Raw genomic sequence first — 17862 nt, 5'->3', positions numbered from 1 at the left:
AGGTGAGTGGTTACCGGAGACTTATAGCATAGTGTACAGAAATGGTACTGTTGTAAAACAAAAAAAAAACAACTTTCCATACATATTCTTTTTCCCCAGTATGAGCCATTCAAGGAGGTTGTGACAGCCTCAATAGATATTAGGTAGGCAGCTGATAGATTGGTGGGGAAGTCCTGCCATGAGATGTGATGTCTCTGAGGTTCTTTCTTCCGAATCACTCAAGTTGGTGCAGAAATGGAAGTGCAGATCTTGCATTCAACACAACTTTTTCATTGTGTTGCCCATTGTGGGGGACCATATGTACCGTATATACTCGAGTATAAGCCAAATTTTTCAGCACAGTTTTTGTGCTGAAAAAGCCCCCCTCGGCTTATACTCGAGTCAGAAAAAAAAAAAAAATATATTATTTTCTTTAGGATGAGGGGGGGGGGGGGGGGGTCTATGACCAGCCACAATATCAATGTATAGAATTTCCCATAAAATAGTGGGGAAAAAAAGAAGCTATAAAAAAAAATAAAAGTTCTAAATCCCTCTTTTCACTAGAATACATACAAAAGTAGAAAATGGCTGTGAAACACATACACATTAGGTATCCCTGTGTCTGAAAGTGCCCGGTCTACTGAAAATATAGGGGATCTGCAGTGCTCCTATTCCGTCGGGAAGGGGTTAATAGGCGCACTACAGATACCCTATATTCAGCCAGCCTGAATTCCAAGTGGGGGGAAAAAATCCCAGTCCTCAAGTTCAGGGAAGGGGCAGACAGACAACCGAAACACCCCCTCCCCTTCTCCAGCACCTACTGTACCCAAAAACTCCGACCATTTTAATTTTTGAAATTTTCCAGTAGCTGCTGCATTTCCCCCCTCGGCTTATACTCGAGTCAATAAGTTTTCCCAGTTTTTTGTGGTAAAATTAGGGGCCTCGGCTTATATTCGGGTCTGCTTATACTCGAGTATATACATTGTCATAGTACCCAATATTCTTTAGGACCAGACACCCCAGGGGGAAATTATATTGTTTTAAACTGAAGTGCACTAGTGTATGGAGTACCTATTTATTAAGGTGGACTGTAACGCAACGCTAGCTTCTAGGATCGCAGGAAACACTCACAGTTCAGTGAAAACAGTGACTTTACTAACATAGCAAAAGCAATACAGCAAAGAACAACTAGCACTAACTCCTTGGTGTGTCTTACAGAGAAAGAGGCATTAACCCTCTCATACACGTCCACTAAAAACCGCCCACTTTTCTTGTCACTTTAGTAAAGTTGCACAAAATGGCACAAATGTGATTTACACTAAAAATTCCCATAAAACTGGGTTTAAATTGATAGCGAATTCCTCTTTCTTTAATTGTATCAAAGGGATTTTCATTCACCCCATAAACGGGAAGGTTACAGCGTTTGAAATGAAAGGAACCAGACGGCCACTAAGGAATTATGGAATATATCATTACTTTCTTCCAGCAGATGATTCTTAGGTTTTATTCGCGCGTCACAATGTAAGTCACTGCGGTCATAAATCCGTGGCTCTGGTTTCTGCTGTGGATGGGTTGTCCGTCTCAGTGTGGATAATCCTTGGCTTTTCTACAGAAATAAGTAGTATGCTACATCAGTCCTCAATGGAAATTATCATTTTGTCTCTATGGCCTCTATTAATATAGACGTTTCAGAAATAGTCGCTAATTCTTTAACAACTTCACACATACCAAAGAAAATCACTTTTACTCATCAAGTGACTCCGACACAGATGAAGATGGACCTAAGAAGTTTCATGTGGAGATCAAACCTGTACAGCCAAACAATGGACCTCACCACAATATGGCCTCTCTTGATGAGTTGAAAATGTCCATTGGGAATATCTCCCTCTCTCCGGCACCTTCGGTGAGTCATTTTCTCTTGCCAACATCTCTTTCTATATTGTAGACTGCACTTTGTGTAGTGAAAAATCTTCAGTCATGAGTACAAAATACAAAATGGAGTTAAAGTGGGAAGTATTTTTGAAAACAAGTCTGGGGAAAACAAGTCTGTAGGGGTTTCCTGTTAAGATGTAATAACGTAGGGGGAGGGGTGGGGGTGACATTCCACGTGACGAAGGTTGTGATTACTAACGTAACATATCACCATATAATGGGTAAAGCTCCTGACATACTTCCATGATCTTGGGCCGTGACGCATCCCGCTAATTCACGCAAATGGCTCTATTTTACCATGTGGTTGTGTAAAGCTACATTTTGTTCACTGACTAGCATCTGACATTTTTTATTTGGACAAAAATATGAAACATAAATATTGAATTGAATATTATTATAATTTTTTTTCCTTTTTTTTCTTGCCCTCTATAATACTGACAACAGCGACAAAGTCCGGTGAGTACAGACTGAAACATGACTGCACAAGTGGGGGGTTGTGTCTTATTTTTCTTAGATCAGTATAGGTCCTAATAAAGCCATACTCAGAATCGGCTCATAGTTTACTGTGGTAGGTTTGTAATGCTATAGATATTACATTGTTTTCGGTGTTTTTTGAGCACTTTTTATATTTTAGCTTTTTTATTTATTAATACAGTAATGGCCCATCTTCTCATGTCCTCAATGAATAGGTTATAACCTATTTGTTGCTAGTAGTATGCAGTTAGCTTCCATGTTCTAACCATACTAGGAAAATGAGGGCTTCGGCCTGTATGAGAGTCATGTATAGGTTTTGTTTGCACTAGAAGCTTCATATTTTCCTTCTTCTTTGTAGGCACAAATGTCAAGAAATACATCAAGTAAGTTTAAATTTATCTTTTCTTTCATCTTAAATATTTTTCTCATCTTTGGGTAAGCTGACATTTCTTTTCTCTTTCTCCTATTTAGGTGAAGAGATGACCAAGTTGAAAATGCCGGGATCTATGGAGTAAGTTACTAGAAAGCCGTTTATATGACAAAACCATGTTGGAGAAATTGTAAGCAGGAAAAGTATACCTTCTGAGATGATAAAACACTCTCATAACAGTTTTATGTATCTCTGTGTTCTGTCATGCATAGATCAGTGATTCTCAACCTGTGCTATGCATACCCCAGGGCGTATGGTGCAGTCTCAATGGGGACACAGTGTGGCACATGACTAGTCCTCTGGAAGTGGCAGACTAAGGGATAGTTCACACTGAGTTTTTTGCAGGCGGCTTTTGACACGGAATCCACCTGCGAAAAAGACTCCCATTCATTTGAATTTTTTCCGCTAGCAGGAAAAAGAAGCGACATGCCCCCTTCTGCATCGGTATCCCGTTGCGGTTAGCCGCGCGGGGAAAGTTCACACGGTGGAAAAGGTTTCCACTGGCCTGTCCGGCTTCTGTCAATAGATTAAGGGGAAAAAGGCACAAGACTGAATCTATTCTTGAAATTCATTGCTCGTTTTAACAGAATCACATTTACTTTATACAGCAGAGTCAACAGTGATCTTCTAGCCTGGGATCCATTGTTTGGCAACTCAGTGGAGTCCTCCTCCATATCTTCCTCCAGTTCTACAGGTACTTCTCATATAGTATGTTTTATTAGTCACAGCTGCTTCTGTTATTAGATATTTTCAGAAAAAAGGGATTTTTTTTTTCATTATAAGGACTTATTAATCTTATTTTTTTTATACCTTTATGTGACACTTTACCTATCAGAATGTGTATTTATATTTTGTAGAAATGAGAATCAATGCATGGATGAATGTGCGTTTAGCATGAGCTCTCCTCTTCCCAGATTATTGAGATGTGTCTCCTTTGAATTAGACACAATAAAATATATGGTATTCGTCAATTAAACAAATTATGATGGCAGTTTCACAGGACTGTATTTGTAGGATGAAGCTTATAGTTATATAAGAATTCTAAAAATAGAATATACACACACAAATGCTAGCCAACAATATATTCCTTTCCCTTGATTAAATGTTGTAGTATTTTTCATTTCTTTTTACAAATAAAACTGAGAATTATATAAAGATATTATCCTTGTGTTCCAAGGCATTAGCCATGTCCTGCCTTCTCCTGAGTAACTGGCTGTAAGACAACTAGCTAGAGCAGGAGTTATGTCCTCTGTCCTGCTACATTAGTTAAGCCCCGCCCCCTCAGCAGGGCACCACACATGGAACAGATTGACCCCTGTGTTTTCTGCTCTCTCTCTACCAGACTGTTTTGTTCCAGTGCATGCAGGTTTATCCAGAAAATCCTGAAGATTTACAATCTGGACAAAATTATCTTCTGTTTGTTTTTATCATTTCTCTCTAGGTTTATATACAAATACAACTGATAAGCAAGGGAGTAAAGCAGCCCATACAAATAACGCCATGTTCACTCTGGCTTTGGAGGCTAAGGTCTTTGACTTTGGCAAAGAGTCTGTTGAAAATCATGGACGAAAAAGTCCTGCAGGCCCGAAAAAATTAGATACTCGACAGACCCCCTTTATACCTCTGGGGTCACTCTGTTGTCTAATCTTTTCTTTTATTGCTATGATGGAACAGATGAATGGATTAAATAATGCAGATGAAAACTTGCCTTTAGATGTATACTGGCCAAATTGCCACTTTCAACGGGTTCATTTAACCATGTTATGTAGGGGCCTTTCAACTCACGTTGGATTTCAGTTGCCCAGTCCTTCTGTTCTTGGTGAGAACAATCACTGCCAGAATTGGCTTCTCCCTGTTCTCTGTTTAGAACAGCTTTGTCCCTCTTTCCCCTGTTTAGCAGCTTTCTCCCTTTTCCCCTGTTTAGCAGCTTTCTCCCTTTTCCCCTGTTTAGCAGCTTTCTCCCTTTTCCCCTGTTTAGCAGCTTTCTCCCCTTTCCCCTGTTTAGCAGCTTTCTCCCCTTTCCCCTGTTTAGCAGCTTTCTCCCTTTTCCCCTGTTTAGCAGCTTTCTCCCCTTTCCCGTCTAGCAGCTTTCTCCCCTTTCCCGTCTAGCAGCTTTCTCCCTTTTCCCGTTTAGCAGCTTTCTCCCCTTTCCTGTCTACCAGCTTTCTCCCCTTTCCCCTGCTTAGCAGCTTTCCCCCTTTTCCCCTGTTTAGCAGCTTTCCCCCTTTTCCCCTGTTTAGCAGCTTTCTCCCCTTTCCCCTGTTTAGCAGCTTTCTCCCCTTTCCCCTGTTTAGCAGCTTTCTCCCCTTTCCTGTCTAGCAGCTTTCCCCCTTTTCCCCTGTTTAGCAGCTTTCCCCCTTTTCCCCTGTTTAGCAGCTTTCTCCCCTTTCCCCTGTTTAGCAGCTTTCTCCCCTTTCCCGTCTACCAGCTTTCTCCCCTTTCCCCTGCTTAGCAGCTTTCCCCCTTTTCCCCTGTTTAGCAGCTTTCCCCCTTTTCCCCTGTTTAGCAGCTTTCTCCCCTTTCCTGTCTAGCAGCTTTCCCCCTTTTCCCCTGTTTAGCAGCTTTCTCCCCTTTCCCCTGTTTAGCAGCTTTCTCCCCTTTCCCCTGTTTAGCAGCTTTCTCCCCTTTCCTGTCTAGCAGCTTTCCCCCTTTTCCCCTGTTTAGCAGCTTTCCCCCTTTTCCCCTGTTTAGCAGCTTTCTCCCCTTTCCCCTGTTTAGCAGCTTTCTCCCCTTTCCCGTCTACCAGCTTTCTCCCCTTTCCCCTGCTTAGCAGCTTTCCCCCTTTTCCCCTGTTTAGCAGCTTTCCCCCTTTTCCCCTGTTTAGCAGCTTTCTCCCCTTTCCTGTCTAGCAGCTTTCCCCCTTTTCCCCTGTTTAGCAGCTTTCCCCCTTTTCCCCTGTTTAGCAGCTTTCCCCCTTTTCCCCTGTTTAGCAGCTTTCCCCCTTTTCCCCTGTTTAGCAGCTTTCTCCCCTTTCCCCTGTTTAGCAGCTTTCTCCCCTTTCCTGTCTAGCAGCTTTCTCCCCTTTCCTGTCTAGCAGCTTTCTCCCTTTTCCCCTGTTTAGCAGCTTTCTCCCCTTTCCCCTGTTTAGCAGATTTTTCCCCTTTCTCCTTTTGAGCAGCTTTCTCCCCTTTCCCCTTTTTAGCAGCTTTCTCCCTTTTCTCCACTTCCCCTGTTTAAGACACTCACACACATACAGTTCAGGTTAAACCAAGCGTACATGTCTAAGACTGCCTAAAAATTCATCTAATCCCTATTATTTTGGACACTCTCCTTTTCGAAACAACAGATTTCAAAAATTCACTGAAGGCTATCTCACATCTTTTTTTGTAGCAAACTGCTAAGTTCTCCTATGTGAAGTGTGTTGTAGAAGACCTCCTGAGCAACATCTTGGTATAAAAAGTCTGCCCCTCTTTTTCCATTTTAGGCTCAGTGCTTCTAATCCGTATTCATAGAACAGATTGAGGACTGTAAGGAGCAAGGTTTCAAATAATGTGACTTCTTGTTTTCTTAGCCATCAGAGAAGGTCTGAAGCAACAAAATTCACCTCTTGACTTGTCACTCTCTAGGTTATGAGCAGGACTGTATACAATAGGATTTCTAAGGACCTTTGCTTAATGATTGTTTTCCGTTTATTACCAAGGGAGTTGTAAGCAGCTCTGCTTAAGGTGGTTGTCTTGCAGGGAACATTTATAAACAGGCACTGAATAGGTTTAAAACGTGAGAGGCCATAGTGACTGACCCCCAGCACATACCATGTCCCTGCTGGTCTCTACTACCTGGTCCTATTTGCATAGTCAATCACAAGCAGAGGCTGATCTGGCCTATATTGTTTGACAAGACCAGCAGGGACCCGTCAGCAGCATGGCATCCTGGGGTGAGTGCCTTTCCTTTTTCTAGCCCATTATAAACCAGTTCCTTGCTAGACAACCTCTTTAATTCAGCTTTCTCCCCTTTCCCCTGTTTAGCAGCTTTCTCCCCTTTCCCCTGTTTAGCAGCTTTCTCCCTTTTCCCCTGTTTAGCAGCTTTCTCCCCTTTCCCGTCTAGCAGCTTTCTCCCCTTTCCCGTCTAGCAGCTTTCTCCCTTTTCCCGTTTAGCAGCTTTCTCCCCTTTCCTGTCTACCAGCTTTCTCCCCTTTCCCCTGCTTAGCAGCTTTCCCCCTTTTCCCCTGTTTAGCAGCTTTCCCCCTTTTCCCCTGTTTAGCAGCTTTCTCCCCTTTCCCCTGTTTAGCAGCTTTCTCCCCTTTCCCCTGTTTAGCAGCTTTCTCCCCTTTCCTGTCTAGCAGCTTTCCCCCTTTTCCCCTGTTTAGCAGCTTTCCCCCTTTTCCCCTGTTTAGCAGCTTTCTCCCCTTTCCCCTGTTTAGCAGCTTTCTCCCCTTTCCCGTCTACCAGCTTTCTCCCCTTTCCCCTGCTTAGCAGCTTTCCCCCTTTTCCCCTGTTTAGCAGCTTTCCCCCTTTTCCCCTGTTTAGCAGCTTTCTCCCCTTTCCTGTCTAGCAGCTTTCCCCCTTTTCCCCTGTTTAGCAGCTTTCTCCCCTTTCCCCTGTTTAGCAGCTTTCTCCCCTTTCCCCTGTTTAGCAGCTTTCTCCCCTTTCCTGTCTAGCAGCTTTCCCCCTTTTCCCCTGTTTAGCAGCTTTCCCCCTTTTCCCCTGTTTAGCAGCTTTCTCCCCTTTCCCCTGTTTAGCAGCTTTCTCCCCTTTCCCGTCTACCAGCTTTCTCCCCTTTCCCCTGCTTAGCAGCTTTCCCCCTTTTCCCCTGTTTAGCAGCTTTCCCCCTTTTCCCCTGTTTAGCAGCTTTCTCCCCTTTCCTGTCTAGCAGCTTTCCCCCTTTTCCCCTGTTTAGCAGCTTTCCCCCTTTTCCCCTGTTTAGCAGCTTTCCCCCTTTTCCCCTGTTTAGCAGCTTTCCCCCTTTTCCCCTGTTTAGCAGCTTTCTCCCCTTTCCCCTGTTTAGCAGCTTTCTCCCCTTTCCTGTCTAGCAGCTTTCTCCCCTTTCCTGTCTAGCAGCTTTCTCCCTTTTCCCCTGTTTAGCAGCTTTCTCCCCTTTCCCCTGTTTAGCAGATTTTTCCCCTTTCTCCTTTTGAGCAGCTTTCTCCCCTTTCCCCTTTTTAGCAGCTTTCTCCCTTTTCTCCACTTCCCCTGTTTAAGACACTCACACACATACAGTTCAGGTTAAACCAAGCGTACATGTCTAAGACTGCCTAAAAATTCATCTAATCCCTATTATTTTGGACACTCTCCTTTTCGAAACAACAGATTTCAAAAATTCACTGAAGGCTATCTCACATCTTTTTTTGTAGCAAACTGCTAAGTTCTCCTATGTGAAGTGTGTTGTAGAAGACCTCCTGAGCAACATCTTGGTATAAAAAGTCTGCCCCTCTTTTTCCATTTTAGGCTCAGTGCTTCTAATCCGTATTCATAGAACAGATTGAGGACTGTAAGGAGCAAGGTTTCAAATAATGTGACTTCTTGTTTTCTTAGCCATCAGAGAAGGTCTGAAGCAACAAAATTCACCTCTTGACTTGTCACTCTCTAGGTTATGAGCAGGACTGTATACAATAGGATTTCTAAGGACCTTTGCTTAATGATTGTTTTCCGTTTATTACCAAGGGAGTTGTAAGCAGCTCTGCTTAAGGTGGTTGTCTTGCAGGGAACATTTATAAACAGGCACTGAATAGGTTTAAAACGTGAGAGGCCATAGTGACTGACCCCCAGCACATACCATGTCCCTGCTGGTCTCTACTACCTGGTCCTATTTGCATAGTCAATCACAAGCAGAGGCTGATCTGGCCTATATTGTTTGACAAGACCAGCAGGGACCCGTCAGCAGCATGGCATCCTGGGGTGAGTGCCTTTCCTTTTTCTAGCCCATTATAAACCAGTTCCTTGCTAGACAACCTCTTTAATTCTGCTTTGTAACTTCTATAAAAACAAAGAACATGTTGGTATCAGTTATTTGTGTGCTTTATTCCTTGTGAGAACTATCTATCTTCACTCTTTGTATTCCCCCTCCCTATTTTTCTCTAGCCGTGATACAAGACCCCTTTGGGAGTTCCTTTTTCTCTCCCACAGCTTTGTCTTCCAATAGTTTGTCTGAATTCACATTTGACTTCCCAGTATCTGATCCCGGAGATACAACACAGTCTGATTTTGGTGCCAACTTTCTTCATAATTTTGGCACAATGAAATCTCAGGTAGACAACACGCAGCCTCTTTTTCCACCTCCTCAAAGGCCTCGGGCGTCCTTGCAAGAAAGCAGCAAGTACTGTACCACAAGTCGAAAGAAGCTTCAACGATTTCATAGCGCATTTGAGAAAGTTGACAACATGCGTTATTTTTTGTCCGAGAGGACTTTAAGGAGCTATATGCTGGAAGAAAATCTAGGCTTGTCAAATGCCAACTATTGCCTTGATGATGTATTCATTGAAGAGAACTCAAATGCCTCTGAAAAGTCATCAAAGTCGGCAACTCTCAACTGTAGCCCGGCTACGGTTCAGATAAATGACGGTATGACAAGCATGCCGTGTGTGGCTTTATTGTGCCTTGTAGTGCCAAAAAGAGCACTCCCTTTTTGTGCGTGCGACAAGAAATATGAATGTTTTTACCTGTTCTTTTTTTTAATCTTCTTGCTGCATCCTTTTTTTTTTTTTCTTAAGGTCGTTTTTGTATTTTGTGGTCTTCCACCAGCCTGATATGCGGATCATATCTGTATTTTTGTTCCATTGTCACTGTGTTTTTTGTTTTTGCATATAGTTTGTGCATTTTATATGTGTAGTAGATTTTTATTGACATGATGTTTGTGTGTGTTACGTAAACCCTTTTGAAGTTGCTCTTCCCTGGATTTGCATGTTTTTATGTGCATGGTTTGGCAAATAGTGAGTTGTATATTATTTTGTGATGGTGAGCCATTGGTCCTAACTTGCTTTTTATGTCTAAAACGCAGTAACTATAGGGGCAACTTGCTATTTGAGGCAATTTTCTAGATATGAACAATTAGGGCAGAATTTCACACGGACTTGGAGGCTGATTCCACCTTCAAATCTGCATCAAATTCTGCCTCCCGTTTTAATAATGGGCCCAACCAGCGAGTAAAAACTCTGCTTCGACTTTCCAGAAATACGAGGAGTTTGAGGTGGGCTTCTGCCTAAAGTTCCTGTTTTATTTCTGCTGTGTGAACAGATCCTAAATGCCATCCAGACTAGATTTATGGTGATGGATTCTCATGGTTTCTCTATACTCTTCTATGTTGGCCTTTCCTGGTTTTTTTTTACTACAGTTTTTCGTGGTCATCTCGAAGAGGTATTCGTGTGTGTTTTGGAGCCCATTGTTGTTTCCATTCACTATTTTGAAGGGACATGAAATAATTTTAAAAAAAAAATAAAAATCACATTTTATGTTATTTTAATTTTTGTACAGTAAAGAATGTAACACATTTTTCAAGGATATAAATGGTGTTGCCCCAGTCATTAGTTATCCTTCATGTTCTATCTATTGATTTACAAAGAACTAGTTAAATAAGGCTTCTTTGGTATCTTTCTCCTAAAGTGTACCTCCAAATATCAAACCACTTTTCATAGGTGAATATAAGAAAACTTGTAAAATATTTTATTAATGAAAAATGGTTTCTCTCCACTTTTCACACTGAGGATTGTACATAGAAATCTATGGAGAGGGGAGAGGAAGAGGCTGCTTGAAAAGACACAAGTAACACTCTTGGGTTGCTGCTTCAGCTTCAGAATAAGACTTTACCTCTGCACATAATGAAATTCTAAAACAAATAAAACATCTCCTCCTCTTCCTCCCCTCACCATGGACTTGTGCATTTAAGATAAGTAATGAAAGTCAGATTCTATACATATAAATAGTCTTTGTGAAGTTACGGAGAAGGGAGAGCCACCTAATATGTGTAGAAGGAAACCTTTTTCTTCACTAAAATATATTATAAAGTTTCTTCTATTCACCTGTACTATTCATTTATGACAAGTTGTTTTATCAATGGAGGTTCACTTGAAGGATCAGCTCTGTATTGAGTTCATACAGCTCAGTAATTCAAAACTGACCTTTTTGTTTTACCAGTGTCACCACCTGCACGCCCCACTACACCACATTCTGTTGGCACAATAGTACCGCCACCAAGACCGCCATCAAGACCAAAACTTTCTGCTAGCAAGCTTGGCGGAATAAATGAAGTAGTAAGTCTATTTTGATTCACGGTTACTCTTATAACTGTAAGGAAGATAGTTGTAAATAGACTTGATTCCTTTTGGCGTCTGTTTCTGTTGGTATAATGTACCCTTATGTATTTCTTACAAGCCGCGGCCCTTCAGCCCACCAGTCACATCTAACACTAGCCCACCTCCTTCTTCTTCCTTACCTCGTGCTGAAAGCTCATCCTCTATATCCTCGTCCACTTCAATAAGTGCAGCAAATACTCCTACTTTTGGTAAGTACTGTGCACCCCTATCCGTCACTACCATCAATCTGAAAATACATTGTGGGGTAGGTTTGGGTGTCTCTTGGTGCCAACTGAGTGACCTCCCATTCTTGATTACTGCTCTCACATACCCCTGATGTCTCCTCGACCACGGAGAGATACTAGGGGTCTGCGAGTGTAAGGATCACAAGTGGGATGTCATTTTGTTATAGCTTTCTCTCATGGGGAATGATAACTATCACTGAATCTCTGTTTAATGTAGGCTGTTGATGGAGTCTATACAGTGACATCCATTGCCCATAGGCTGATATAGCCTTTTTTTACTCGACCCTGCAGGAAACGGGATAACTGTATAAGCTGTATCCCAACATGTCCTGACCAGACAGAGGCTGGAAGGACATTCTCTTGACCTCTATTTGAGAACAGAAGCTTGTGCACACACTTAGCGTGAATATCAAGCGCTTTCTTGGTGCATATTCTAGATGTATGCAAAAAACAAGATGCAAACTGGCCCTTAAATTGAAACATTGTCTTGTTCTTTCCTTAGGAGTGTGAAAGAGATGCATGATGTTGACCATGATGTGTGGTCTGTCAGAGAGCAGAATTTTCTGAGTAGATTAATGCATAGTCTTGTGGGAAAAGTTTCAGTAGAGTTTGGGATTTCTAAAAATTTCTCCTCCCTTTGCACTCAGGAGTCCAGTGGGCGGTCCTACTCAGTAATTGCCAACCTCCCCAGTATAAGTGTGTATCCTGGGATGGCTGTCAATAAGTGATTAGGGACCCCTCTATTGGAAAACTTTTTTTACTGAATCTTTTATGACTATATGTTAATCTACCTAAAACTTCTACGTTATTAACCTGCTGCCTGTAGATCAGACAGCCTAGTCAATGTGACAGGTTCCCGTTAAGAAATCTCCTGGCTTGGTAATGTTTTAGATGTCTATTGTAACCTGATACTTACACCCTGTTTCTGTTATCACCATTGACTTCTAGGTATATCCCGTGGCCCCAGCCCTGTTACTTTAGGAAGTCAAGACACACTACCGGTGGCTGTGGCGCTTTCTGAATCTGTTAACGCATACTTCAAAGGTGCTGACCCAGCAAAGTAAGTGCCTCGGACATCACTGGATAGTGGGAGTGATTTAAACACTGTTTTAATAGTCTTTGTGTTATATATGGATCCCATCCAGATCAGCTCCAAAATGTTGTAGATAGTACACTGTGGGCTATAGTAAATTTGCTGTAACAGTATTTCCAATAACCATAGTATGCGCACATAGACTGCATCTATGGGTTAAAATATACTTCCCGACATCTTTAGTGTGTACATTCCTAGCTTCTAATGTAAAAGAAAATGAGTGCTCTGTGCTGTTTAGTAGCTCCATTCACTTACAGGCCGCACAATCCAAGCATGTCAGTAGGGGGCACTATACCAAGGGACTTTATTTTCTCCTTGTTGATGTCTGAAACAAAAAGCAGAAAAACCTCTTTCTCACTGCAGCCGTGCACTAGGTAGGATCAGAGGTCTTAGGATCACCATTCAAGTGATTAATAAGAGTCTTGTGGATAGGTTGGTTGTAAATGACAAATGTAAGAAATTACCTTTACCAAAGTCATGTGATCACAGTAGTATCAGCACTGATTCATGTAGACAGCCTGTAGCATGTTACCATGTGGGAGGGATGTTACAACTGTCATGTACTAACTAGTGGGGGTGCCAAGTGGAGCCTGTCACATGAAATTTGTAGTCCAATCTATAGGCCGAATGTTATAGAACAGAAAGATATCAGATTGAGATATACATACACGTGTGTATATATATATATATATATATATATATATATATATATATAGGTTTGTGGAAAAAGATTTAGTATAACTTGTGATTTATTCATTAAAATCTCTGCACTTTCTATTTTGCAAGGTCAATGAAGTGGTCCTATCAGTGACTGACAACATCCACTCCATAACTGTGCGTACACAGATAGTTGTCAATCTCTGATAGGACCGCCCCCTTGACTTCTCATCATAGAAAGTGCAAAGATTTCAATAGATAAATGACAGGTTATACTGAATCTTTATATATCCTACTCCTACCACCACCAAGCATGGCTAAGCCACAGAGACCTGAGCAAACCAGACACCCCCCAACCAAACATATATAAAGAGCAATGGTGCCGCACACTCAAGGAATTATATATAGCGTGGTGCTAGCAGAAAGGATCCTTCGATCCAACAGCAAACAATGTAAAAATGCTGCTGCACACACTGAATTTGCTAAGGGTGTGATAAGTTTATTTACATTAATTCATTGTGCCATGGACATGTGGCAATAGGCAAAAAGGAAAACAATAGATCAAATTAGTGTTTCGGTCGTTGGACCTTCATCAGACATGATCTATGTAGAGAAAGCAGAAGATATGGTATGTCCATGGCACAACGATTGTTTAATTTATGTGAATAAACTTATCACACCCTTAGCAAATTCAGTGTGTGCAGCAGCATTTTTACATTGTTTAACCCCCCCCAACCAAACGGCCAACCACCAAACCAAAAACACCAACAGATGAGGACCAAGGCTGAAATAAAGGCGACCACAGAGGCAAACAGAGAGCGGTACATTGAAGAATGGAGAAACCAAAGAAATAACTCCAAGAAACTCGCCATGTACCAATCCCTACAAAGGGACTACACCATGGCCACCTACCTGGAGAGAATACGCCACCCCAAACACAGACAAGCCCTGAGCCGGTACAGACTGAGCGCCCACAACCTAGAGATTGAAACAGGGCGATACAGGCAGACGTACAAGCCACGGGAGAACAGACTTTGCCAACACTGCGACCAAGGAGCCCTAGAAGACGAGACCCACTTCCGGCTACACTGCACCAAATACTCAGCTGTGAGTGCCGTCTACTACCAAAGACTCTGCCCACATCCCAGACTTCATATCTGCAGACGAGAAGAGGAAACTCTACATCCTACTAGGAAAAGAAGAGGCCACTGTGGAGATCGCTGCCCAATATGTGTCCAGCTGTCACCAAATAAGAGGAAGATGAGACGCACGGACTATCAAACCACCCATTCCCCATGGACTATTAAACTCCCCTAAGCCCCCCATCACCTGTCTACCCCATACCCACCGACACCCACACGCTCCAAACAAGAACAACGAGACCCTAAAGACACTCAAACCCCCAACCCACAGAGCCCGTACCTCTCCACCACCCCCAACTTTCTTTTTGCTTTGGCAACACCAAATGTTTTTTCTTTGGTAACACTAATAAAGCTCATTTGTATCTTGTATATCAGTCTGCTCAGCTTCTTGTGCTCTATAATGTGCTGCTTTCCAACTGGAGACCATTTTCCATGTGACAGGTCCCCTTTAAGCGAGTGGACAGCTCCACTTTTTCTGGAACATTAGGTATCAGAACTTAAGCACCCATTGAACCAGTTATCATTACCGCATTAGGATTTTACTGCCCTTTACAGGTCTGTTCCTTTGTGTGACGTAAAACAGCTTTGACCTTTTGCAGTCTATGCGAGTTCACATGACTGGGTATGGCATTCTCTATGGCCATAAACAAAAACCAAGCAGAACAAAAGTTATCACCAGCCCTGATCAGCCATTTTGACATCAAATATTAATTTTGAGATATGAGGTTTAATCCGAACCTTGTATGGTGAGAAAGAATGTAGCCGTATTTGTTTTGGTCAATCATTTCCTTAGTAAAACCACTGTTACCGCTATCCATCAATGACAGCCTGAGAATAGACATGCAAAAGAGATCTGATTTTCATTTTATCCATTAGTTCATGTGCTTTGCATTGTGCAAATAGACACCTTAGGATATTGTATGACAACGACTTGTGTATTTTCCACTATTAAGCCCTTAAAAGAGAATGCACTGCCTCCAACCAAGTGTAAAACTAATCTAATTCATTTGTTGCCTTGTTTTCCTTTTTTTTTCCTTACTGGACACATCTTGGCCTTGCAGAATATACTTTTTCCCCATTCTGACATCACACATTATTATACAGTTTATAGGGTGATAAAATAGAGATTGCATTTGGACTAGAGCTTTGCCGTTTATTTGGTTATTCATTTCATTCTGCCTGTAACGTCGGATACATATATTCATGTTTGCAGGCTGTGTAACACATTGTTTTACTTCTAAAGGTTATCTTTCTTTAGCTGACCAAATCACAACATCCTAGCTATTAGTGGATAACAATTGGATAGGTTTCATGTATTCTCTCCTGTGTTTATTTTGCCATATATTAGTATCAGAGTCCTCTGCTTGACAGTGATGTGACAAGACACATTATTTATGTGATCCTATTATTTGCTCCAAGTGTTTTCAGCTTACAGAATCCGGGGTTCTTATCAATACCGCCTACGTAGAATCAGATATTGTTAGACAGATTTTACAAAATAGGCTTAATGCCGGATAACAATTAGACTGAAACCTACTGGACCTCTAGAATAGGAAACAGAGGATGCGACTGTGTCTGCACAGCCCCAGCTGAAAAATATAATCGGCCAAATTTACTATTGAAACCATCTTACCCTTTCTGCATCTTGCTTGGCAAGCAGGTGGGACTTATGATGTGGAATTGGGACTTAATGGGTGTAGTTTAAGATCTCACTGTGTACCAAAAGTGTTCCTAAATTTCACATAGAGAGATAATGTAATATCCCTCTGAATCTTATTAGAGGGGTATTCTTCTGTAATACCCCTCTGAACATAACCAGGAAGTTTATGGGCACAGTGACCCAGATGTTTACCATTGTCCAGGTCACAGTACCAAGAGTCACACCAAACACTTGCACAACATATACATAAAGTTTACATTTCACCCAATCCCTGTCCTGTTCATACCTGAGCTTTCTAGCGTAAAATACGCCTCTAGCGATGTCGGTTACACACTAAAATAATAGTAGCAATTACTATACAGTAGATTAATGTATAAATTGCTACAATTATATAGGGGGATAGAAAATATTTTTATGTAAAGTCCTATTTAACCGGTTAATTTGCATGCACAAAATTGTTTAGCGCATTTCCTGGCTTTTGGCGTTTCTTTAACACCCGCCCCTGTAAATATATACAAATCAAGTCAAATCAAATCAAAAAAGCTTTATTGGCACGTCCGAATAGGTATTTGGCATTGCCAAAGCTAGTAAAGTGGGCAGGGGGGGGGGGGTGGAGGGAGTTGGATTCGGGTGGGTATGGGGGGGGGGGGTTTGGGTTATAACAGTCCATGGAGTCTCATCTTCCTCTTAGTTGGTGACCGCTATATGGGGAGGTGGGGCGGGTGTATTGGGATAAATATAACGTGTGGTATGCATGAACTCCTCACATATTGCAGTTTTTTGGAAAGATTTGATTAAAAAGTTTTTTGGTTTTTTTTTCCCATTTAGATGCGACCTCGAAGACAACATAAGAATCAGTTTTCTCTGACTGTCTTTGTCTGACCCTCTAGGTGCATTGTGAAGATAACTGGGGATATGACTGTGTCGTTTCCAAGTGGGATCATCAAAGTGTTCACAAGTAACCCGTCTCCAGCAGTGCTCTGCTTCAGACTGAAGAACACCAGCAAGCTGGAGCAGATACTACCAAATACACAGCTGCTATACAGGTATGATCCTTGTAAGACTGCTGCCTAGTGCTTCTTGTACACTCCTTTGACTTAATAACCTTGTTTTATTCTCTAGACTACACCAATGCCTTTCTACTTTGTAGTAGACCGTACCATGTCTAGGTGTGTTACTTGTGGAATGACTATACATGTATATGTATATAATATTGCAATATAATTCGGTTAACAGGGCCATGTGAGTATCTACTTAATGTCCCTTTGAGATGTGATTTGCTGATGAGGGGCATTTATGAACTTAGTGTACTATGACAAGGTGTGCTCCTGTGTTATGCCTCACTAGGCGTCTAACGGTGTTCTGCTATAGGCTTGAGCTAATCTGCAGTGTGCATGACATTCCCTGCACTGGTTAAGCTTCATTACTGATGATCACCTCAGTCCCATCCGCAACTTTTGTGGAAGGCAGCAGGGGCAACCGCAACTTTTATTCCTGTCTCCCTTACGTTCGCTCAACCCAACACCTTTCTAGTGTATGGAGCTGCAGCCCAAGTCACTGAGGAGTTGGTGATGTCACAGGGGTGGTAAAGGATCCAGAGCGGGGAGGATGTTTAGTAATAATGCTTAACCATTGCAGGGCATGCAGAGGGAAATGTTTACTCCCCAGATAACCCTTTAACCTACTTAGTCTATCAAGCTAAACTTTTTAAATCTATAAAGCCCTTTTTATCCAAAGATCGGCAAAACCCTCCCTTACTATATCCCTGGATCAACTTCCTACTTTATTAGCTGTAACCTGGATATTGTTTTCCAACCCGATGATTTGTATTCTAGTCTTACTGAAGTGTATAACAAAAAGACAGTCACTGAAGATAGGTTAAGACAGGGGTAGGGAACCTTCGGCTCTCCAGCTGCTGTGAAACTACAACTCCCAGCATGCTCCATTCACTTCCATGGGCGTTCCAAGAACAGCAGAGCAAGTATGCATGCTGGGAGTTGTAGTTGTGCAACAGCTGGAGAGCCGT

General features: G+C 42.0%; 1 protein-coding gene across 2 annotated transcripts in view; it reads left to right on the top strand.

Moving 5' to 3' along the window:
• Nucleotides 1-17862, top strand: part of FCHO2 (FCH and mu domain containing endocytic adaptor 2) — a 113134-nt gene that overhangs the window by 83240 nt on the left and 12032 nt on the right. The window contains exons 13-22 of one of the 2 annotated variants that reach the window (XM_075270566.1): nucleotides 1707-1882; nucleotides 2356-2367; nucleotides 2744-2768; nucleotides 2857-2896; nucleotides 3424-3509; nucleotides 8833-9312; nucleotides 10882-10997; nucleotides 11119-11248; nucleotides 12233-12344; nucleotides 16727-16882. In XM_075270566.1, the coding sequence (XP_075126667.1) occupies nucleotides 1707-1882; nucleotides 2356-2367; nucleotides 2744-2768; nucleotides 2857-2896; nucleotides 3424-3509; nucleotides 8833-9312; nucleotides 10882-10997; nucleotides 11119-11248; nucleotides 12233-12344; nucleotides 16727-16882 (1333 nt within the window). The remainder of the gene's footprint in view (nucleotides 1-1706; nucleotides 1883-2355; nucleotides 2368-2743; nucleotides 2769-2856; nucleotides 2897-3423; nucleotides 3510-8832; nucleotides 9313-10881; nucleotides 10998-11118; nucleotides 11249-12232; nucleotides 12345-16726; nucleotides 16883-17862) is intronic. The other variant, XM_075270574.1, reaches the window with a different exon arrangement.

Source organism: Leptodactylus fuscus, chromosome 1 (genome assembly GCF_031893055.1).
Source record: "Leptodactylus fuscus isolate aLepFus1 chromosome 1, aLepFus1.hap2, whole genome shotgun sequence".
In the NCBI taxonomy this organism is placed as follows: domain Eukaryota; kingdom Metazoa; phylum Chordata; class Amphibia; order Anura; family Leptodactylidae; genus Leptodactylus; species Leptodactylus fuscus.
This window is presented reverse-complemented; position numbering and strand designations above follow the sequence as displayed.